Genomic DNA, 25,361 nt, shown 5'->3' with positions numbered 1-25,361 from the left:
GGGTTTCGATGCACAAGTATTCAAGAACAAAGATTCTGGACTCGGAAGCCATGCAAATGAAAGAGGAGATGATCAGTTAGCACCACTCGCTAATTTTGGGCACAAAGACACTTGCACTCTGCAAGGAAGGACAGAATTTCACTCTGGAAGGAGCAACAGCAAAATGCACTTTGTGTACTTTTTTCCTTGCAGAGTCAGTGTAATCCAGATTACCCTGCAGCCATGACAGAGGATTTGAGAAGTATTCGGCATGAGAAACTTCCAGCTGGGTTCAGGTAGGATCTTCAGATTTAAAAATCAGGCAGCAGATTCAAATCCACCCAAACCACGGAAGTCAGAAATGTATAGATAACCTATAGTTTGTACAAGTTTCCTGTACTGAAAACCCACTGAACGCTCTTTTCATCGTAAAAAAAAAGGATTAGCAGCGTATAAACAATTTATATAAGGAGACTTTAACGATTTTATTATGATGTCCTATTTAGCATCTGCAGAGGATCCGATTATAAAACTTTTACTTAGTTTTCCATGAGTCACCCTCTGAATAACATGTTTTCATTTACCTAACAGCAAGAACTCTTGGTAGGAGACTGTTTTACTAAATGTGGTCATCCAGGCCTATCATCACATTGCTGTTGGATGCAAATTCGGTGCAGAAAAAGGAAATTTTGCTCAGTGAACATTAACCAATTGTTCAATCTCACCTAGCTTTGAAGTAGTAGCACGGTGACTTAGATTTTGGCTGCAGCTATGCTATAGGCTCGTCTCTCGAAACAACCTGGCAGCGTTTGGATCACAAGTGATACTGAACACACGGGTTAACGCTATCTCGAAAGAAAAGCCAGTCAAACTTCTGGACCATGAAGCCGGAGTAAGGAACTCCAATACAATACAACAGTCAACTCTCAAACAAGTCTGATAACAGGAAGCTGGGGTAGCCTAGTTAATAAAAAACTATCAATAACAATGCTGTTCTTTGCAAAGCCAGCTCCTGGCATCTTCGGGTGGTTTTATTAGCTTGGCCACAGCACCGCCGAAAGGCGCAGATCCAGCCCTGCTCCCAAAAGCAATGCGGTCACGTTCCTCTAACACAGCACTTCAGCCTCGAGCATTTGTGCCGAGCAGTTTATGTGTCTGCACAGCGCCTTTACAAAGCTTCCAACATCAGGGTTGGTTAGTCCAGAGTCAATATCACTGTTCTGGTATTTGGCCACAGTAAAGTCACCACCCGAATAGTCTGCTTACGGACGTCACAGACCTGACTACACACCAGCCCGCTTCAGCTCAAACAGCAGTAAACTCCTGTTGGCATCCTGGGGACTGGGGTTATTCCTGCCGTATCAAGCTTCAGATCTTCATGGGAACGGTGGTGTCGGAGGCTAAGATCATCTCAGGAAGAAATAATTCTTCCGGCAAGCAAGAAATTGTCCGTTCAAAGAAGCAGGGAGAGAAGAGAAAAAGAAGGGGGGGGTGGAGGAGGAAAAAAAGCAAAAGCAGATGCCGATAGAGAAGAAAGCAGCCACTTTCATCCTCCCAAGAGCAGCGCGCTCCAAGGACTGCAGGTCCTAGCACACAGTGCTACGCGAGTACAAAGTACATAACCGCACGTACGCCAGACAAACACCAGCAGCCCTAAAACAATCAAAGCGGTCAATACCCATTCTCCTGAAGATACAATGCAGGTAAAATTTCCACCAATTTAATTTCTTTTTTTTTTTCCCCCCATGACTAGCTCTGCTCTCTAAACACCAATAGCTTGCACAACGCAAGACTGCTCAGAGCAGCAAACCCCAAGCTAGCTGACAAAGGTGGAATACACAACAAGATGCTGATACCCTAAAGGACTACATACACGGGTGGAAAGTCAGTAAACAAAACAAAAATAAAATGCAGATGGTACGTAGCTAAAGCAAACTGTATGGTTCACTGCATACCTAGCAGGCCAAAGAGGAAGGGAAATTCCTTCTCAGGGTTTACGTGAACAATGAGTTTCCCTGAAAACTCCAGGAGGCCGTTCCCAGCTCCTCTGTTGGCACCGTTAATAGGAAAAGCAAATGCTGGAAAGGTTTTTTCAGTTCATTACTGACCTCAATAAAAATCTCAATACTGGTGAACTCCAGTGTAGATCGATGTGACCTCTTGTTTCAGAGTGGTATTGTTGTTACAGCATGTACAGCACGCAATGCTGCTTTTTCAACGAAAATACAGCTGTCTACATGCCACCGCGCTCAAAGCCATGTTCCAGCAATCACATAGGTCTGATCAAACCCGAGTTCAACATGTTGCTGCTCAATCCCACGCTTCGGACACCAGCCAAACTCTCCTCAATTTTAATACAAAGCATGGAAGAGACAAAAGACGTAACATGTAACCGTGCAACTGCAAGGTGAGGGGTAAACTCTTGAAAGCAGCAACCCAGATATCATACATGAAAATCGGGCAACTGCTGTAGCCACCCCTGTCAATCAGAGTTGCGAATAAAATACACATTTTGGGGTATGTCTGTCACCCCATTTCTTAGCAAGGTTTTGACAACTGGGCATGCAAATACAAATGAATGGGGCTCTGAAATGCTTCATTAAAATATGCTCAAAAATCCATCAAGAAACTCTTTAAATATCTTCTAAAAGCAGTGACACAGAGCACCGTAACATCTAATGGCTATTTTAAAAAAAAAAAAAAAAAAAAAAAACCCAAAACTGTGGCTCTTCTGCCGCATTGTTTCTATTGCATTAAAATGTCAGTAATGGTTAAAATGTGAAAAATAGGAAAGTCTCACCAATTCAAACCAAACCGCAAACCACTTTGTAAGATCATGGAATTCTACAAGTTAACAGACAAATGAACAAACATGCACACCAATAAAACTGCACAAGAAGAAACATGCCAGCTTCTATTTATTTTCATTTGCAGTGTTCTGCAGTTTAGGAAAAAAAAGGGCTGCAGCAGTTGAGTTTTGTTAGAGCTGGAGGTAAATTTTGGAAGTTTTCATTGAAGAATTGAAAATAATTTTCTTTTTCAAAATGGCTTTGATTCAAAGCAGGGATGCAAATGGAAAAAGTTACAGAAGCGTTTCAGAACCTGAAAATAGGGAAGACTGGAACAAACATGAAGTCATCTATGGATAATGCTCTCCAAATACAAATTCCTACACTCAGTCTTTGGTAATACTTTGATGTGTGCTGTGGTTAAGTGAGAGTTGAAAGAAAGGACAAAAAAGAGGTAGGTTCTTTAGTTGCATGTATGTGCAACTCGTTATTGCAAAATTTTAGTTCAGCTATAAAAGCCAGTCTAAAGCACTGGCACAAATTTTTACAGACCTTTCCATCTCATGTTTTCATATGGGTTTAGAATCACTAAAGAATCTCTGATTCTGTGAACAATTCCAAATACTAACCTCATTCTACTGACAGCAGGCACACAAAGTATGTACCAGGCATGACCTAGCAAGCCAGGGAGAAAGACTGGAGTAGAAAACTCTGCTCTTCTCATGTCCACTTTTTCGGCATACATGAGGCCAACCTTTCCTCCCTTAATCACCTGGAAATTGACAGCAAAAACACAAATGTTTGAAAAACAATTCACTGACTTATCACTTACAAAACCAACTGCAATAGGGTAAAGAAAAGACAATATGACCTCATTTATCTACAGTACACAGAATCTCTCCTTAGCTTCTTACATCTAGTAAATGTATGTTAGCACATTTACAACTTTTGAGAATAAAGGCTGAAATCCAACCTTTACGTGGACATTTGTTAAGTCCAGAGAAATACTCACTGAAAAAAAAAACAACCAAACCCCATGCAGTTAATCATTGAACGCAAGTGCCACGACAGCAAATTCATTTGTGAGATTTTTTTCATCTTGGGTTGGGCACTGAAGGTGTCGGAGTCCTACTGACATCGGCTTGCTCATTTAACTGAAATTTCTGAATTAAGGTAACAGCAAAGATGCAAGAATATACAGCAATGTATTACCGCACAGTTTTAGTTAAATAGATCTTACTTAGCTGATGTTGACTATCCTGCATGAAAACTCTTCCTGTTCTTCACCCAACCCAGTTTTGGGCCCTAATCAGCTTGCAACTCCACAGAAGCAACTGAAGTATTGGCATGAGCTGCTAGAGGAAAACACTTTAACTATTATTTGTAATTAATCATGTATTATTTTATCAAATCTTTACATCATTTGAAAAGAGTTCCTAGCTGTAGCAATTCTCAATTCTCACAGAATATGTTTAATATAACAGCAGTAATGAATGAATTAAATTTCCTTCACATAGTATGAAGGGAGTAAAGAGAAATAAGTATTATTAATCCTGATTTTCCGGATAGGAAACTGCAGCACAGAAGAATGCAATAACATGCCCAAGATCACAGGCAGAGAACTGTAATTTTAACTTAAAGGTTCTGATGTAAATTGTCCCTGCTCAATACAGTTGACTGCTGTTCTTGAAAGTACTCGGGACTGACAAACACAGCTTTCACTGAGCACTTCAGAAAAACCTGCACTTTCAGAGGCAAACTGACCTATATTTCCACAATAAAACCAAATGCAAATGTTAGAAGCCATACTTACATGTATTATTAAGCATCTAGTAATATTTTTCAAACGCAGGAGACATAACCAGAGGGTGGTTCTTTCCTGCTATCCCTTTAAAACTCGTTACTTCGCCCTTTCCCATCAAACCACCGCTTCCTCTCGCCCCTTGCCGACACCCACAGCCTGTCTGTAGGTGCTGTGCAAGCAAGAAGACTGAGGACTTGCTAGGATTAACGCTCTGGGGCTATTTCATGTGAAGGATACAGACATACACCAAATAAAAGACATTTCTGGAAGAGTTCCAGAAGTGGCTATCGAAGGTAATATTAGCAAAATCTAAAGGATTTCCGTTTGTCTTTCCTTCCTCTCCCCCATGCACAAGCCTTGCAAAAGCATTAAGAAGCATGAAGGTACTCTGCGATATTTAAGAGGCATTCTTAACGCTGCTACTTCAGCCACCAGCCAAACACAACTTTTCTGTCGCTGTTACCGTCCCACTTGGCTCGTAACTGTTAACAACCTGCCCCTGCAGCCAGGGACCAGTTACACTTTTTGTGCATTGTGAGAACCAACCTCTCAGAATTGAAATGCTGCCGCTCCTGCATTTTCAGTTTGCAGCGAATTAACAACAAAAGTATCAGGAAGTCCTAACACTTCTGAAATGACTTACAAAAATATCTTATCCCACCAGAGAAAACAGCACGAACTTGCTCATCCGTTTACAGTAACGTACTTTCCCCGACACAAAAAGTGCTGGCGATACCAACAGTACAGAGAGATGTTCATCTTGGTATATGCAGATGATTAAAACAAAAACCCACTAGAGACTAAATTTTAGCTGCAAATATGCTGATGTCTGCTGGAAGCAGCTTCACAACCTCCTATAGAAAGAGTTGTGACTTTCACCTGTGTAACAGGGATCCGAATCTAAAGCCCCATTCCTCTACTCAAGGGGGGGGGGGGAAAAAGTACTGGAAAAGGAGCTTGCAGAGATAGATGGAAATATGCCCATCAGGCATCTGTATACACATTTAAAGTAGTTAAAATAATAGACTATGATAAAAATATAAACACCTTTTCTGGTAGAATTAAGCACTATTAAAAGGAAAGAGAAACACGAAGCATTACCTCCACTCTTGCTGAACGATACGCAGTCAGACCAAGACAAGCTGCATGCTTCGAGCCGTTAATAAAAAGAAGAGCAAGCGAATGAATAGCTTTCGGATGAATCCAAATAGTTTTTGTTTCTCTGCTGCAGTTTCACCACTCCCACAGGGTAATTTCTATGTTCACTTTATAACGAAAGCAAAGTACAGGTCAGAATAAGAAAGGGAGGAGACTAAAAAAACTCCGCTGTATTAGTCAAAGTTTGTCATTCTTGCTGTCTTGTTTTCAAATGGGGGAAACAGGCTGGTGTGACAAAAGGGGATTTGGGGTTTTTTTGGGGGGGGGGGGGAGTTCTGCTTATGCTCGATAAACTAGCAGCTCAGTTCATCTGCATTTTATATGATCTGATTGGTAAAAGCAGGAAGCAAGAAAACCTTTCAAGTGCATGATTTATGGAAAGATTATCACATGACTGAAAAGCACAGAACAAGAAGGGCCCGATTCAGCCTTCCTTTACATAGGTGTAGATCTCTTACAACTGTTGCCTTTGACAGATTTATTCTGTTCAAAACAGAATCAGATACTTGGTCTCCGTAAAGACATAAAGCCATTTTTAAATCAGAATTTAGCCTCTGCTTTTCAAACACAGCAGTTGTTTCAGGCCCGTTCAATGCAGAATTTCTATAGTGGACAAGAACCACACGGTATGTTTGTAGGGTATTTTCAAATACATTTCTGCCACCTCTCATCACTCTGTCTCCAAGCTACCCATCGCTGAGCTACACACTCTTGTGCACTTACACACTCCTGGGAATGTTTTAAATCTCCTGTAAATACTTAAGAAGCAGGACAGTCACAAGTGCATTGGAAACTCTCTTACATTTCATAAAGGAAGTTAATGAAAGCATACACTCACTTTATTCGGGGGACAAAACACAAGGATGTAACATCCAACAAGCTACAGAAATTTCTGTTCGAATGAGAATGAGAAACGGTAATGCTCTGGTTTTTGCTCTGTTGCCAGCAATTAAGTCTACATTTCCATGAAAAGCCGGTAGATTAGATGAGCCACAGACCTTTTTTTTTTTTGTCTCTCATGCATGGACTTTTATACTAAGAGGGGCAAGTGTCAGAGGTGGAAAAAAAAAACCTAAAGAGGAATATTTATTAGGATGTTACCTGAGTGCTAAGGAAAAATGGAAAGTAACAGAGGGATAAGAAACTAAGAGCAAACATTATGGAAGCAGTCATAGCAGTGGCAGCTTTTTTTTCAGTGATGGCCTCAAAGCACTCCTGTCCCATGAGCAGCTCACTCAGATGGCAAAAGGTTAAAAGCACTGAGGAAAACCTGAATCATCTGACCTAAAAACGGAAAAGAGGAGAAAAAAAAATGACTTTGTGGTACAAGCTCACTTTTAATACGATGCCCTCTTTTAAATACAGAAGGACTCTACTCCCTTTTGCCAAAATACTTGGTAAAACACACCCATTATGTGTGCAGACAGTAGAACCATAATGGCAATTCATTTTATTAGGCTAGAGGCAGAAACCTCATCTGTATTGTACACACTGGAGCAGCAAACTATGAATCAACTGGGTGATTTTTATATATCCATGGGTTTTCGTGATACCATCAAGTGTTTCAATAGAATGTAACTTTGTTGGTATGTTTAAAAATGACATGCAGATGCAATTATTATTACAGTGGCATCTAATAAACAAGTAATAAAATGTTAAAAAGCCAATTACCGCAGAACCCTCTGTGTTGCCTGAACAGTAAGGCATGGTCTGAAGGGAACACGGGGCTTGCTTCATGTCAACAGCTGAGCCACGTAATGTATGTAGTTGGAAATATGGCTGGTGGTCCATAAAGTGGGGGTTTTGATAGGCTTTAAATACCAGATCCTCAAGTATTTTCCTGTACTTCAAAACTGTCAGATCTGTCTCCAGCGTGTGTGGCAGCAACCCCAAGAAAAAGATTCAAAACAAGATAAAAATAATTTTTTAGAAAAAAAAAAAAAAAAAAAGTAACTGTTTATCAATACTGTCCAGGAAGTGGTTCTGTTTGAGAAATCCTGAGCAAAAGTGGATGCTGATTTATAAACTTCTCTTTGCTGGAGTAACTCAAGCATCCTTAACCATATGCAGTGAATAGGATATAGCATTCCTGTATACAAAACACCTTCTGGGAGACTTTGCGTCCATACAACAGTGACTAGATTACTGGTGAGTTAGCTGCTATCAGGACTGGGTTTATTTTACTCAGCTACAGGTGCCAAAAAATTACAGGCTGACTTAAAATTATGTTCTTGAGCAGCTGTCAAAAAAAAAAAAAAAAAAAAAAAAAAGAGGCAACTGCTGATGGTGAATCTTGTTAAATTCCTTAGGAATAAAAATTTACATGAGCATCAGAGAGAGAAACAGTTTTGCAGGTCAGCATGACAGTGAAGCAGACTTCTGAATTCCCTTAGGCAAATGCTACTTTCTCCAACTGGAATGCAGAGTTTCCCAAAAAGAGATCTTAGCATGAAAAAAATCTCAAAAACCTGTTGCTCTCAGCTTCTTGCTAATCAACTCGGAAGTTACTGGCAGACTGGAGATGAGGAAGAGTAATGGAGTCACATACTCACAGAGATGGAATTCAAGTGCAGAACTAGACAGAAAAGGAGTAAAAAGAGTACAGAGTAAAAACTTAAGGAGTAAAATCAGTAAAGCAATTGTGAAGAACAGAAGTTGCATGGGAAGATGCTGTGTCCCTGAACAACATGGCTGCAGATAAGGAGCACAACCGACCCCTGTGCAGCGTCGTGCGTTAGCAGCAGCAGTCAGGAAGACTGGCTGGAGATGCTCTGAGCTGTGCTCCAGGTCATCCCCGAGGACCCTGGTAGAACACGTGAACAAACTGCGTTGACACAGAAGGTAACCAACCATCTCATTCTGCACAAATACACTTATATTCGTGGCTTATTAAAATGTTTGGTGTTTTGTTTGGGGTTGTTTTTTTTTTTATTTTTTGGTTCAGCACCTTTCAAACACTGCGTGTTCCACAAAACTTTGGCAGAAATTACACTAGAGGGAAGGAAAAAAAAAAAGTGACATGAGTGCTGCTGGACTCCCAAGTCCTAGTCTTCTACAATCATCTTCTTATAAATCAAAACCCTTTAGAAAAGAAAATAAAGATTTGAATGATCTAAAACCCATGCATTTCTAAAACCATGACATTCTTCATTCAGAGTGAAGACAACTCAGAGCTGTTTTGAGTCATGGGAAGAATTAAAAGCAGCCCGAGACCTACGAGGGATGGTGCGTTATCAGTCAGGGAACCATATATCTGATGGTTGCCAACCCATCTTTGTACCACAAGTAAGTAAAGCCAAAGATGTTCTTTGAACTGCTGCATTTGAATTCCATCATTCATTTCCTCAGGGTCCCCACCAAAATTGCGGAAGAAAAGCAAATTTAAAAAATTCTTTCTAGGTTGAATACACACAGGAATAGGAAAAATAAACGCATGCCTGTCTCCTGGTTCATTCAAGACATATGCCAGACAGGAGGTATTAGTCACTCTTCTGAGGACAATATTAGGATGTGGACCATAGCCAGTCAAAGACCAATGCTTAAGAATGGAGCCATCAAATTCATTTCCTGGTCAAAATTCACAATCGCAAGAGATTTCTCAGAGGGAGGGCTAAACATGGGAACAGAGGAGAAAAAAACTGAGACTTGGAAAGTGACTGTGCCTCAAAGTTTAATTGTCATGCAATTCCTTCAGAGGAAAGGGAGTGTTTCTGCATGACACAGCCAGCAAAACATACAAGAGTCACATCCTGGTGGAGGGTTGCAGCTCCAGCACATTTGACCTCAGAGGACAGCTTTATGCACAGGAATGCTGGCCAGGTGAAGATAAAGGGAAGGAATGCAAGGCAAAGGGGAAGGGATTTATTTCTGGGAAGGTATTAGGAGGCTACTGCCCTTCTCGTGGGAGAGGGTTTACGTCTGGATCTCCAACATGCATCTGAAAGGCTGAGCCTTTGTCACAGTATTTTGAAAGTCCAGGGACAACACTCGTCCTCGTTTAAGCGGTGCTGTCAGGCTGAAGACCATGGTTTAGCAGCATCACCAAAGATAAGCATACTTACTTTAACCATCTCTCAGGCCCTGGCAAATCCCCACAAGACTGGTGAATTAATCTTTCTATACCCTCTACGCTGCAGGAGGACTACCTGCCGTTTCTGGGGACTGAGGTACACCTGAACTGCTGTTCCTTCCAAGATTCCCCATCACTTCTATCCACCCTGTCCCCCTTCCCACTCAAGAGGGAATACTGCAAACTAAATTACTTTAATAAGCCATTTTTATGCATAATACTGTTTCAAATTATATATCCATTACAGCGTCTTCAAATGAATCTGAGGATAGATTTGACTCACTTTGCAAAATCTGACTCATGCTTCTTAGGTATGGAAAAAAACAGTTTGCAGAGTTGACTCCTGTAGGCTGTAAACTCTTGAATTTCACTTATTTAAGCAACAGCCATGTTACCAGACCTCTAGTCCCCTATGCATCTTGAGCACCGGAGCAGAGAACAGGGAGAAAACAGTAAGCACAAAGTAAGTTAAAATAGTGTTTGCCAAGACAGGAGCACATGGCACACACGCTTTCTCGAGGAAGAAGCTGAACGTGTTTTAAAGGAAGGTTATGTTTCATTTTACTGGAGAAAGTTACACACTCAAAGTCTAAAGACAGGCAGGCAGACTACAGAATGAAGTCAGTATTAGATGTTTGCTTAGCCAGTTTAGTTTCTGGATACAAAAGGCCAAACTTCCCTATCACACAGGTTTTATAAGATTACACCTCCTTTGAGTTCTGAAGAACTACTTGCCTGTCCTGAATTGGGACAGGCCCCTGTGAACTTATACTGCATGTACGCAAGAACCACCAGACCTGTTCAAACTCATTACGTAAGGGACAGTTCCCCTCTTTATTCATTTTACTGGTGCTCTTGGTTATCATCTAGGTTCCCCTCTGATGGGATTTACACACGCAGCTTTCACACAGCGACTGCGCAAATACTGGAGCTCCAACAGCCAACAAAAAACCATAAAAACTCATCTGCTTTTTCAAGTATATACCTCCCTAACGGATGGAACTCCATTTAAGAGTGGCTCATTCAAAATGGTAGAGATTATTTGTAATGCCTGTGTAAACATCGGCTCCGTTCTAAGGACATCCTCAAAGGCCACTACAACACGAGCTACTTCTGAGAATCAAAGCTGCATTCATGTTTCCTCTGAAAGCAGCAACTACTTAAGTAAACAAAGTATGCTTTTACTTGAAATTATTTTCACTGAACTGTTAATTGGTGATTCATTGTAAACTCACGACCTCAAAGTGCTTCGCAATGCAAGGAATCTTCCAAGCAGGCAGATTCATCTATTGAGGAGGACAGAGAGACAGCATGTTCAGTATCAGTCTGATTTGCCTGAAGTGCTGGACACCTGGTTCCATTGTGCCAGTGGACTCGAGGGGTTTTACATCAGATACTAGAGAAGTCCAAAAAACATCAACATCGTTCAATAGCAGCAATGTATCCTGAAGATGCAAGTTCGGCTTCCTTCTAGCACTTCCATGGCCCAAGAGAGGAAGAGTGATCCAAAGAAGATTCTGGATCCAGCTTGCAAACTCTCCCAGAACGCTAGTTATGAGCCCAACCCCTTCGTTAGCCCTCTAGTGATCTACAGGGGGCTACTGAGGAAATACAGCCAGACTCCTCTGGTGAGCAGACAGACAAACAGCAAGCAGCAAGTCACGAGCTGCAGTAAGGCCAACTCTGATTAGACCTAAGGAAAAAAAATAATCTTCAATATGAAAACATTGGAAGATGGGAACAGGAAGGTTATCAACTCTCTGTTCTTGGAGATTTTTTACTCTGCTTGGTGAGACCTCCCCTGGAGCCCTGCGTCCAGCTCTGGAGCCCTCGGCACAAGAAGGACATGGACCTGTTGGAGCGGGGCCAGAGGAGGGCTACTAAAATGATCCGAGGGCTGGAGCCCCTCTGCTATGGGGCCAGGCTGGGAGAGTTGGGGGTGTTCAGCCTGGAGAAGAGAAGGCTGCGGGCAGAGCTGAGTGCGGCCATTCAGGGCTTAAAGGGGGCCTGTAGGAAAAATGGGGAGAAACTTTTTAGTAGGGCCAGCTGTGACAGGACAAGGGGTGATGCTTTTAAACCAAACCAGGGTAGGTTTAGACTGATCTAAGGAAGAAATTCTTTACCATGAGGGTGGTGAAACCCTGGCAGGGGTTGCCCAGAGAGGTGGTGGAGGCCCCATCCCTGGGAACATTCCAGGCCAGGTTGGACGGGGCTGTGAGCAACCTGATGTGGTTAAAGGTGTCCCTGCTCCCTGCAGGGGGGTTGGACTAGATGACCTCTAGGGGTCCCTTCCAACCCAAAACGTTCTGTGATTCTACGATTTTCAATTATTAAAGGCTCTTAGCAGCTCAACCTAACTTCCAAGTCAGTCTTACTTTGAGCAGGAGGTCAAACTGAACTGCCTGAAGACTCAAGCCCAGTTCAGCACTAGCGTGGTGTAAGAAGACAACACAGCCTGCTTCAAAGACGCACGCTATGTTGCCATGCTCAACTTGCAAGCCTTGTGTGGAACAGCAGCACAGCTGTGTCCCGACCGAGCAGCAGGCACAGTGCAAGTGTAGATGGAGCGCAGTTACACACCAACCTCCAAACCTAAAGGCTCCTGTCGCTTCTCCCAGGCTGTGCCTTCCCTGAGACTGCTAGCACCCCAGCACTCTGTCCTACCAAAAACGGTGGGAGATCCAGGTCCTACGTGGTTTGGATTTCCTCCAGATAAATCATTCTAAGTAAACAGAAAACATTTAGCAGCAATTTGATCACAAACAGTTGCTGTTACATGAGACTTGGGGATGGGGAACACAAGGTCCCTGCCAGCCAACTCCCCTACCTGAACAACGACATGCATCAGGCAGTCCTTCACACCAACCGAAGAACATCCTTCCAAGAGGATTTTCTTCCATAGAAACACCACCTCTCTTCTCACAAAAATAATCTCTAGTAATTACCAAAATTAGTCTACAGTTTTCCAGAAGTCACAAGTTGCAGTCTAAAACTAGAGCCGCTCAAAAAAACCCTCCCAAACGTAACCATTTTTACACTGTAAAACACCGATTGCATAGAAGCGTGCTGACTTCATCAACGTGCTCTATAAAAGGCAACAAGATTGGCCGGCAGGGCAGTCTGTCCAGCTTCCTGCCAGGCCGCCTGCCAGCCCTACGGTGGGTACTCCAAGCTCCCTAATTCAAAAAATAGAAGTCAGATATAAGAAGGCTCCCACTGAATGGGGATTCTGCTTCCTATAGCTCCCCAATTAAAATAAATCCTGCATAGGTGCGTGTGTCGGGACAGACAGGGATGCCTCCACTATCGTACAGCAAGAACAGCTTCCCAACAACAGAAAAAGGTTAAGAAAATTTGTTGCCTTTCAAAAGACAGATGCCATTGCTAACAGCACAGGAGGGAGAGGATGAGACATCTCTGCACAAATCTGTGAGAAGGAAGACAACAGCAAAGAAATCCGAACAGCAAGATGACAAATTAGAGGTGGGGAATCCCCGTCTTACCCCTTCTGCAGTACGTATGCAGCTATTGTATTTTAATTAAAATAAATTACAGCTAGCTTGTATACATACTGCAGGGCTTTTAAACCCCCCCGAACCCAAACACAGCGACGCTCAGCAGCCATCCTTCAGGAGTACACACTCTCTCTCTGTATTTCGAGACGTGGCATACAGATGCTCTGTCACAGTGCAGTTGCAGCAAGGCTGAGGGATCAACGCAGAACAAAAAGCCCAAAGAGTTCTGCTTTTATACTATCTACTTCCTCAGCTCCGTCTGTTGGATTCTTGCCAGGACACTGGTAGCGTTAACAGAGAATGCAAAGCTGCACATCCGTGTGCCAGGCTGCTTCTAAAGCAAGGAGGTTTCACTGGGCAGTTTTTTTTTCTTCTAAGCGTGGTGATTTAACTCCATTGAACTAAACTATTTCTGTAACACTTGGCTATCCAAGATCGATGCATTTTCCCTGGTTAACCACCTCATCTGCCTGCTTGAATTCACTTCTTGCATTCTCAACAGCAGCAGCATCTCAGGACAAGGACTCCCTGCACAGAGATGGGTACTTGCTGTGCCAAACGACACCGGGCGAACTGTCTACTGCTGCTGGGTAATGGCAGTTTGGTAGGGGTTCATCAGCCCTTCCGAGCACGTCTGAGGGCCAGAAGGTGATTTAGGTGTTGAGGAATGCTGCTGAAATGCTGTGCCACAGGACCTGATGATGATGCAGAGCATATTAATGGCCTGACAGCGTGCTTTCGGGTGATACAAACCACATTTCCATCATCATCAGGCTAGAGGTCAGCCACCCCGTCCACGATGCTCCACGCTCTAGCTGATCGATGCCTAAGATTAGCCAATATTCGTGTAAAGCAGCCTGCAAAGGTCTGTTACGCCAGGAGGTTTTGAAACTCCAGCCTGCTAAGTAAAATGAACAAGGAAGTACCTTGTGCCAGACCATGCCCCTAACAGAATTAGAGACGCAATGTACCCAACAGTACTCTCGATCTGAAGTTGTTCGGTGGATGTTTGGACAACAAAAAGGATCAGTTAAATCCAACCTTAAACAGCTGCAGAATACCAGTCAATCAATACCATTGGGGGGGGCGGGGGGAAATACTCTATTTATTCTTGTCTTTGGGAAGGCGTGAGTGAGGAGGAAAAGGATTTTAAATAAGCTTATTGAAGTCCGTAATACTACTAATTTGAGATTTTAAAGTGCTTTAACAATAGCAAGCAAAATATACTTATCTCTGACAGTAGAAACAAGGCAGGAAAATGCAAAGCAACTTGTCCAAGCTTATGCAACAGATGAGGAGTACAAGCCTCCAGGCTCCATGTCCATGTCCTATTATCCTTTTATTTTAAAAACCCTAAGCTTTATTTTGTACAACAAAGTTTTCAACGTAGTTTTAAGTATTAATTCTGAGCTCCATCTCCCTAGACTTTTTCAATGTGGTATCATCTCACCCATTATCTTCTCCTCTATACAGACACCATATAAAAAGAGATTCAGTATTTCAGAACCAAGAAAAGAGAACAGGAAGAGAAGTCCTAGATTTTAATCAAATTCTTTGATCAATTTTAATCAAAGCAAATTCCTTTTCGCATGGACATACTGAATACAGGCTTGAACTACCACTCATTCTTAACGTTATGAGGAGAGAAAACACTGCCTGGAAACCGTAGGAAAATTCAAAGTCCTAAGATGCTACTAAATGTATGTATTTAAGATGTTCCAATTTCCTGCATTAAAATGATGTATACTGTATTTTACGTATTATCTGTTCAGCTGTATATACACCTCACCGCAGGCGGAGATGAAACAAGTATATCCAAAACACTGACAGACCCACCACATGAAGTTACACTTTTGGAGGGAACTATAAGGTTGAAGACTATTTTTAAGAGCATCCCTTTAATAACAATTTTTCTTACACATGCATTCTGTACCTTACATGCAGACAGCTCTGCACTTACAAGCAGAGCAGTGGGTGGCAGGCCTCTTGAGAATTTACATAGCTTAACACAGTAGCACCCAGAGACATCAGCTAGCTAGGATTGGGTATCAGGAGTTGTAGAGATGCCATCTGCACTGTGCTTTGCTCAGACTAACGTTATTGGGCTTTCCAGCAAAGCTAGATAGATTGGGCAGAGCCTATCATGCCGAAGAGCGTATGGTATGGCTTGCGGGGCCTTTGCTGGTCACAGAGCTTTTGAGAACCTCCTTGGGTTCTGATCCCTGCTCTGCTGTATACCTGTCATGGTACCTTTACACCCTAAGTGCCCTCCCTACATGTCCCCATCACCAAAGTTAGAGTAACAATCTCCAGAATTTCTTAGAGCAAGCTTTAGATTGGACGGTTTATACACAAAGCAACGTGAAGTACTTTACTTTCAAAGGCACCTGGGGTATTTAAACCCTTACGTTACAGTGAAGTTACTAATATACATCTAAAGTCCTAAGACAGACTGGAAATCTCCGTGATTATTTGTGACAGACACCTATCCACCAAGACGTGAACTTTCTCTCTGCATCCTGTTCCACCTTGTCCTGTCACTGGGAAGCTGGTTCCATATGGAGAAAGCCATCTGCCTCAGACAAGCTCAGTCTCATCCAGAGTTTGCCCCATCCAGAAGGATTAGAAGACACTGCAGACAGTGGAGCATCAGTGGAAGGAACCCAGAGGACCACCCATGTTGACCGTCCCCGTAGCAATCACCCTACTCAAAAGGACAACCGCTCACCCCCAAAAGGCTGACAGAGCTGGTTGCCATTTTCCAGCCTGAGCAGTTAGTCTAGTCCTCCAAGCCAGTGAGCTCAGAAGGATGTTCATCAAAGAAAGGGCATGTCTCCTGACAACACAGCAGCTGGGATGAAGGGGAAAAAGGGAAAAAAGGAAGCATTTCTTCTACAGAAGACGAGACAGACTTCAGTCTCGCAGGAGAGATGCTGAAAGACTAAAAATGAGTGAATTTCAGGCATGTTCATTCCCTCACGTATCTGTAATGATTCAATGTTATAAAGAAAAAAAAAATCCTTTTTTCTTGTCATATCAAGTTACACTTTTCCCCACTACCTTCATGCAAGACTCAAAATCCAAATACATATGATATATAAAACTGCAAGCTCAAGACAGCTGAATCAGTGATTTCTGAGCTGGATGTAAAGAGGTTGTACTGCATCCATCCCACATTAGGGGCAGTGATTTATCTCTGTCCATCCCATGCTGATTACACGCAGGTGGGACTCGATGACTAAGGCTACTCACAAAACCTTGGTGTCTTTGCAAGCGGAAACGTGTTGTGGTAGAGCAGTTCACAGCAACATCAGAGAATTAATTTTCTAGCTAGGGGCCAAGGCTTTTAAACATATTTAGCAAGCCACATCCATGTGTTAATAAACATGTCAGTACTGTTCTATATTAGTGTGAATAAATAATGTGAAAAAACAATGTGATAGTAGCTGTATGAAACAGTTGTGAGTCATACATAGCCTTTAGGACATAGGCTCCCACCCCTGAGCTATAGAAACTAGCCTCGGTTAGGGGAAAATAAAAATCTCAATAAAGTCTAATTATGTTTTGTTAGTCTCAGAGTTTCATGCTAAGAAAAAGTATTAGCAACGCACAAATGTTTGTATAATCAATATGATGGGGTTTTTTTTTCACCCAGCACTTCCACAGAAGGAGGTTTAAAAAGACGGGTACCCTACAGCCAAACAGGGCTGCAGCTCATACAGGTCGAAACAGCCTATTTAAGATCCTGCATTCCTCTGTTACTCCACGTGTGCCTGTGTCCAGATGTCTTCCTCCATTCTCTCAGGCAAATACATCAGAGTGAGAACCACTGCAAGTTGGATACATAACTGACCTCTGAATTTACATTGTCAGCTTGCAAATCAGGTGAATTTTAGGTAAACTCTGGATCTTAGGTATCTAAAAAGATCTCAAAGAGAGCGTTTTTATCTTGGCTTTTTGAGCAAGAAATTAAAAAAAGAAAAAAAAATGAGGACAAGGCTTTGTTACTAGGTGTCTTCCAATTTCAAAAATTAAAGTCTTCAGAAAACTACGGTTTTGGAGTATCAGACTGACTGATTAACGGAGCACAGCTGAGGGAGGCAGGAACACGTGCTACTACGGTTTTGGAGTATCAGACTGACTGATTAACAGAGGGAGCACAGCTGAGGGAGGCAGGAACACGTGCTGTTCACCACTTCGCTTGTGAATACAGATGCATATATCCCAGGTTGACACATCACCTCTTTGTCTACAGTTGCAGAGAAGTTGTTTTAGCAGCTGTATTACTATGGGAAAAGGGGAAAAAGAAGATACAAGAGTTCCACTCCCTAGGGCTTCCTGTACCCTAGAATACGGCTGCAGACCATGAATCCAAACCCGACTGATAGCCCATCCCTTAGCCCAATGAAGTGCAGTGAGCAACGCAGGTCATTACAGCACACAGCTCCTATTCCTCTGGCACAAGAGCAGCGCTCCTGCAAAGTGCACGCAAAAATTTCTCAGTGTTAACAGTGGTGCTAGAATTTTGTATACGAAGCCATCATACCACAGATACAGCTCGTAAAATGGAAATTTGCTAACTACTCTCAGCGCGCTCCTCTCTTCGCAAAGCGCACATTAAACTTACAGGTACTTTCATATCTGACAAAAATTAAAAGTGCTCTTTTAAAAGTAAGTTGTGTTTTTATGTTGCTAAGCCATCTAGGAGACAGCACTGTCAAACGGAGAGTTTCTTTTTGAATACTCACTGCCTGTGTTAATGGCTACTTCGCACACATCCATAACACTGACCTCTTTGTGGTCTGTCTCCTTTTGTGCTGTACATGGTGCTGGACCTTCTGAGAAGGAAAGGGATACCCAAAGAGGAAAACGGCTATCTTCACCACTGCTGGCTGTACTTTTCACACCTTCCTCATCATTCAGCTCCCTCAGCTGTCAGACTGAATGGCAACGTGCTCCACGACACATGTTTGCTCACGTGTGTGCCAAGGAGCGGGCTGTCTCATAAGGTCAGACATCAAGCTTTTACTGCTCAACAGTCAAAACATTAATACGTATCATATGTATCCAAAGTAGGTTAGTAGGTACAAGTGACAAACACAACCCACAAAGCGACTCTGTGAAGGTACACGAGTTAGCAGAACTGCCAATAAAGACCTTCTCATCATCTGGTCCACTTGTTAGACCACCCTCCATCTTCACACAACCACCCAACAATTCAAACAGGACTATGGCAGCAAATACTTCTACCAACCCTCAAAACATCTGTGCACACACACACACACACAAAATAGTATTACCGTTTCTTCTGCAAGTCATGAACTGGAATGAATATGCTGACATGACACAACTGTACTCTTGTCGAGATCCTGCGGAGTAGAAATGATCTCTGAGCCCACCTTTTAAGTGCAGAGGCTGTTCCCTATCGTGACTAGCAGTATCTAAGAATATAACAAAAGCTGGTTTGGATCATTTTAAAGCACAACGTTGAAAACCCTACCATTTATGCCTTGCAGTAAAAGCATCTGATTAAAATGCACAGTTCAAATGGAAGAAATCTTTCTGTTTGCAAGATGAGGCCCATGAGACTACAAGGTTCCCTTTTCCAAAACAAAGGTGAGAGCAGATTTAATACACTGATCTGCTATAAATCTTGGGGTAACTGCAAAACTTTATTCCCTATCATGAGATAGGAAAGAGGGTCAAGCATCCCAAAACCTGGGAAACGCCCATGGAGGAACTAACCCCAGACTTACTGCTTCCCTCAGTGCAGAACAACCTAAAGGACAATTCCAGCATCTGAGGTCCTACTAGGAAAACATCAAAGAAAGAAAACAGTCTTTCAGAAAGTTACAAATTTTACGATCAAGGGATTCAGTCTCTCCCCGTGTAACCTGGTGGTTTTACCTGGAGCTCCAGCTGGGCAGAGAGTTTTGGCAAAAACACATCTCCCTTTTCTTTGCCCGTGTGATGTTCCAGATGAACTACCTAATGGATCGCCTTGGAAACCTAATACACAGAACTCCTTTCTTACCTGCTCCCAGTAATACCCAATTTAAGAGCCTTCTCCAGTTGTCAGAAAGCCGCATGGGCTATATAACATGTGCTCACCCTCCACAGCTCGACAGACGAGGTATCACAACGTAATCATCCCTGCACGCCTGACAATTTATTCAATTACAATCTACCTCAAGGACTGGACCATTTGTTTTGGATTTATCTCGCATGTGGCCCTGCAGTTTCCGAAGGTGCTCTGATGACAAACCCAAAGGAGTTCAAGCTGGCAATGCAACAGACCACACGCTGAAGCAGCTCACTGTTGCTACAGTTTACACACGTGATGAGAACCCAACAACTAGGAACGGCACTCGATGTATAGAAGGAAGGTGTTAACTAGCCTGGATTCATCTTTTCTTATTCTACCATCATTTACGCCAAAAAGCCTGCTGTGCACACTACGCCATCCCCTAGCCTCAAGTGCAAACAGATAGGGAAATTAAGGCAGTCTTCCATCATTTTATTAAAGTTTTTGATAGGAATTTTCAGACAATTTTTTTTTTTCTTTTAAGTGAAGAGTTGCATCACACCACGCCACAGCTCTTTACCTATCTAGGCGTTTCTCACTGTAGTTTAGTATGACACTCTAGTAGAAATCTTACTGTAAAATTACCTAGAGATAAATCCAGATAGTAGGGAGCACTGGGCAATAGCGGTTCGCCAGAATAAACCTTGGCGATTTCATTGATCATCACTTCCAGCACTGTCTATATGTATTGCAAGGAAAAAGTTGACCTGGTTAAGGACTTTTCCATTTCTAACTATGATCTCTCAGGGAATGTGCTAAGGAAACAATCGTACTACTGAACCATTTCAAGAATTTTACAGCCAAGAAGATTTATTACCATAAAACAGGTCTTGGAAACAAGAATCTTTGAGGAGATTCAATAGCTATTAAATCAGTGTGGAAAACATGATGCTGAAGGAATTGCATATGCCTGACACATGTTCTACCACTTTTTTTTTTTTTTTTTAATAGAAAGTGTCTATAAAAAGCACATCTGTAGAATTACTTAAACTTTTCAGACAAAAGAGAGACACAGGTATACATTAAAATTACATTTGTGTAAGTAATAGAAAAATAATAAAGCACCACATAAAGGCTGTTCAACAAATTGGAGTCATCAATAATTTCAAAACCTATGCGTTAAAAACGTACTCATTCCTTAGTAAGTAAGCCAAGACACATTTTTCAGACTTATAGATATTTTAAAGTTGAGTCAACAATACATAGAAAACCTCCCGCAATCTTTTAATGAGTCCACTTGTTAGCCAGTGTGAAACCAAATTCAGAATCATCTTAGGTTTTGTTATTACAATTGCAATGTAGATGCTGTTAACACATAGTACATGCTCTGTTCAAGACAGTTACAAGCATCTATCTTTAAAATCTGCCCTTGTCTACTGCAAGTGAACCAGAAAGGTAAGCTGTAAGGCTTGCTATCTGAAATACTACTGAAAAACAGCCTGCTTTCTTGACCAAAATGGAAAAAACTCCCATACTAAACATACAGTGCTCTCAGGTAAATGGTTTTAATATATTCCAAAATACTCAAACACACAGCAACCTTAAAGTAAGGTTAAAACTTTTCTTACACCAACTGATACTACAGAGAATACTAACAAGCTCTGGAGCCCAAAACCCCTCTCCAACTCTTCTTGCGTTCCTGTAGGTTGGCCTGATTCTCCAGACTTCATCAGAAACAGTTTAAGAAGAGATAAAACCTTGCCTTACAAACCTCTCCTCTCCACATCCTTGGACCACCACTGTTACAACAACAGTAATAATGCAATTACATGACACAACCTTGAACTATTTCATGCCTTCACACTTCCATGAGAAAGGGAGAGGAACGATCTACCTAATGCAACTCACCCTGAACCACACAGCTTGAAATCAGGTACTCAGAACAGCTCTACAAACCATACATGCTACACGCAAAGAAATGAGAGAAAGCTAATTGCCTTCTTAATTAAATGGATATCTTATAGAACAACTGTCCTATAGTCTCATAGAAGAGGAAAGTGAACATTGACTTACTTTTTCGATTGTCCTGGTTTGCTTGTACAACTCGGTCACCATTTCTTTCTTCTGCAACACATGAAAGACAAGACATACTCTGTTAAAAAAAGTATTTGCTTGAACTGAAGTTTCTCATTATATTGCTAATTAATGCTTGAAGCTTACTGTTTGCTTTTAGTCAGCACTGGAAAATATTTCCATCGTTCACTTCTGTTTCTCTGATTTGATTGCGAGAATATTTCTGTTACACCAAACCGCTCTATCAAGATGAATTGTGGAGAGTGCCTTGTGATTTGAGCATAACACTGAAGAACTAGAAACAAATTCCAAATCCTATCGCAAAGTTTACCAAAGAAGAAATGTAAAGGAGGATTTAATTGCTCTGAGACAGCTCTGTAGTGTGCTGTTAGACTCTGTGACTGTTCTTGTTGGCCTCCAGCACCTACTTCAGAAAGGTGATGACTTGCCCCTGGGTCTCGGGTTGTATCTGCTAGCCCTGTGTTTCAGGAGCCCTAAGACCCTTCAATGGGCGTTGAATATGAACAAGTTGGCCATTATGTCCTGCTCTGTGCTTTGGACTCAAATCTGTAAAACCAGAGAAAGTATATCCATACCTTACTGGAATTCATTAATTTTTTTAAAGCATTTTGGAAGATTAAAACAAAAGAAGCAAGCAACCCAAAAAAAAAAAAAAAATCAAACAAAAAAGAAAATCTACTAAGCAGAGTAATGAGAGTATTGTCCTTAAAAAGAATGCTCTAATGCTACATTCTCTATTTAACCACATAATTAGTAAACCTTCAGCAGAAGCAGCAAAAAATTCCTTACTCCCTTACTATGCCAAGTGGTGACCTGGAAGAACTACTCAATCCTCCATAAAGAACTGGTACGCTCCAGATAATGGAATAACTAAATAACAGGGGACGTAGTGGAAAACGAAGTACAGAGCCATCTCATCACTCAAGGTTAGCACTGCTCTTGTTCTGCTGAAAACGGTAATTTGCAAGGGGGGGATTAGGGAAGAAAAATAAATGTTAAAAAAAAAAAAAAAAAAAAAAAAGGAGATGGAAAGAGGAGGACACTCGTCAGAAAGAATCCTGACTCTGGCTACGGTTTGCAGCCAGGAGGGGATAACAAAGCAACAAGTAAATGCCAACATGGATTTGTCATCCTGCTTAACCTCCCTTTCCAACAAGTTAAAGAGCCACGGGATATGGAGAAGGCACAGCAATCGTCACAGTCCTGATGCATGTCTGTTTTCACCCCATGTCGTATTGTTTTCTCCTAAACTGATAAAGTGCGGTCTTCATAAACATGTTGTAGAATTGGATGGAAAAGCACATCCAAAGAATAAAACTATTAATGGCTTACAACAGTGACCACGCATCGATCTTAGCATGTGGCATCCAACCTTTAGCAGCAGAAAAACACCAGTGCGTTCAGAAGGAAACAGAATATCTCATTAATTCACCAGACAACTATGCAGGAGAAGAAGTGTTTTCTAAATCTTCATCAACTTAAGTTCTAACATCTTAATATGAAATAAATACATGTATCATTACAGGGTGTGAAATCATCTAACTCCTTTAAAAGGGACACCATCAAACTTCAAGCTATTTAATTCAGCAAAACAACAATAGAACTTTATAAAGCATGTTTTTCACTAATGACCTGGCCACTATTTTTGTTATGCTTGCCTCTAAAATGCACAGCCAATATTTGTGGTTTTAAAAAAAAAAAAAAAAAAAAAAGAAAAAAAAAGTGACATTTCTTTTCTCAAAATGTTGTTGTGAAGGAAAAAAACAATCCAGAAAAAATTAAACTCTGAGTACAATAAAATATACAAAGGAAAACCACACAAGTACAGATTTCATCATACTCCTCCAGCTTTTAAATAGATCAACATATTTTCGAGATGGGTGTGATTTTATGCTAGCAATGCCCCTTTAAAATTGGCAACTACATTTAATTCAGTGGCTTCTTATTCCAAATTCCAAACTCCAGTTGAAAATAGATCTCACAATAGAGTCCTACAGCTGAATATACTCTAGGGGAAAATTATTTCCTTTAATTATTCCAAATTCATTTGCATGACAGTATATCATTAGTATATACAAAAAATACGTATTATACCAACAGAGGAAAAATTCTGTACAAACAGTTAAAGAAACTCCCATCCCACCAGCGAGATGAGCTGGAAATTTAAAGCACAAACCTGTTGTTTTATTTCTTTTAAAACAAACCAACCAACCAGAGCTGTTAGTAGTCCAGAGGCAGTAATTTGTTTGGATACCATGTGATCTTAAAAACCAACACAAACATGATTTATTGCATACCAGATTCTCTTCTAAATAGCTAAAAAGAGCCACACAGACAACCTAATGTAGACTAAAAATAACTGATGGACACAACTCTCTGCAAATGACTAAAGTACGAAAAGAGGTCTTCCTACTTTACTGATTAATAACTAATAATGAGGAGGAAAGGAAACACATACTCACTATATAACTCCATCAACCTTGTTGTCCTGGAAACAATTCTTCTACAAGAGAAGTACTTAAATACTACAACATCATCTGCTAGTTTGTTTTTTTTTTTTCTCCTTCCCCCCTTCTCCACAGTGCTCTCACTGTTTATCAAAAAGCCAGTAACCAATTTTTCCCATAAAACAGCACAGAAATTGGATCTCTTGCTCTCAGCAGAAAATACATCGTTCTATTTGAGTATGCAGCGCTCACAGGAGCATCAGGTTTGCACGAAGCCTTTGGAAAGGATTATAATTTTGTTAGTCGGTCATTTTAACAACAACAACAGAACCTTTCATTTTAGGAATATATAGCGCTGGTAAAAGGTAACTGCTGATTTGACAGCACCACATTTCTCCAAGGGAGCAGAGTGAGAAGTCTCAGGCTACACTCCATATACACAAAAATGCACAGCATGCTCTGCCAGAATGGCTCAGCCCTCGCTCGTAGGTGGTGAACAGCCCTAAACACACACAGGCTGGAGCCCTGTACGTAGAAGGATTTGCTGTCTGACTTCCGACACATGGGCTATTCCCTGACCTACCACAAGCTTCTTCCTTCCACTGAACTCACCCAGAAAAATGAAATTGAGGATCTAGCTGTACCCTCGATACAATTAACATTTCCAAATACTCCCATCAGCAAAACGCTTACTGCTTCCCCGAGCACCGTCTGTTCAGCTCTCGCAGAAGTCAGCCTGAGCGTCCTGCTCACCTCGTTTCCCTAGAAGCTGGAAAGGTTAACGCGGCCATCCCTGCCTGCGGGCAGCCACCTGCCCATAGGGAAGCTTACCCACGTACGCAGGACAGAAACACTGAGCATGACCGACAGCCACGACGACCAACATGCACGCCTCTCACTGTTGGATATGGCTGAATTCCCTTTCTCAGCTCCAGGAAGGACTCCGTACAGATTGATTCCTAGGACAACAAACAGAGCAAATACTTCTGCTGCTTCTGTGGAAAAATGAATATGAGCCAGCAAACCTACAGAGGAAATCCAGCCTACCTTACTCGGGTGCCTAAGTATTCGGGGTGAGTCTCCTTTCTTGCAGCTGAATACCTCTGCAGGAGTGCAAAAAATTCATCAACTACACACGCACACACACACACAGAGAGAACCAAACCAAAAAACCCCAAATGAACAAAAAAAATCCTGATTTCTGGCTTTATGGTCAGTGTATGTGTTTGGAAGGGAGCAGAACTTTCAAACAAACCCAGTTCTTGGCAACGTGTTACCGCCTTGCTGGCCACAAACAAATAAACGAAACAGTTTTAAGAGCAGAACTTTGATTGTTTCTCATTCCCAAAGGCAAGCCCTGTGCACCGAGCTGGAGTAACCTATTTGGGATCAGGAATCTTAGCAACTCCAGACTTTAGAGCAACAGCTACCTAATGCACAAACTGGGTTAGGGACTGTCCTCTGGCCCACAGATTAGCCAC

General features: G+C 41.7%; 1 protein-coding gene across 15 annotated transcripts in view; it reads right to left on the bottom strand.

The window, feature by feature from the left end:
• LOC118453339 overlaps positions 1-25,361 on the bottom strand; it is a 122,745-nt gene that overhangs the window by 46,154 nt on the left and 51,230 nt on the right. For 6 of the 15 annotated variants that reach the window (XR_004843261.1, XR_004843262.1, XM_035903853.1 and 3 more), the window contains exons 5-8: positions 24,928-24,983; positions 24,712-24,839; positions 21,413-21,463; positions 18,615-18,683 (exon numbers count right to left, since the gene is read on the bottom strand). Coding sequence is in view for 4 of the 15 variants with exons in the window: in XM_035903853.1 (XP_035759746.1) it covers positions 18,615-18,683; positions 21,413-21,463; positions 24,712-24,766 (175 nt within the window). In the remaining 11 variants the exon portion in view is untranslated. Of the gene's footprint in view, positions 1-2,998; positions 3,541-18,614; positions 18,684-21,412; positions 21,464-21,559; positions 21,654-24,711; positions 24,840-24,927; positions 24,984-25,361 lie in introns of those variants that run through there. The other 9 variants (XR_004843265.1, XR_004843263.1, XR_004843264.1 and 6 more) reach the window with 4 other exon arrangements.

Source organism: Egretta garzetta, unplaced genomic scaffold, assembly GCF_000687185.1.
Source record: "Egretta garzetta isolate BGI_Z169 unplaced genomic scaffold, ASM68718v1 scaffold260, whole genome shotgun sequence".
Taxonomy (NCBI): domain Eukaryota; kingdom Metazoa; phylum Chordata; class Aves; order Pelecaniformes; family Ardeidae; genus Egretta; species Egretta garzetta.
Note: the sequence above shows the minus strand (reverse complement) of the source record. Positions and strands in the feature narration are given on the sequence as shown.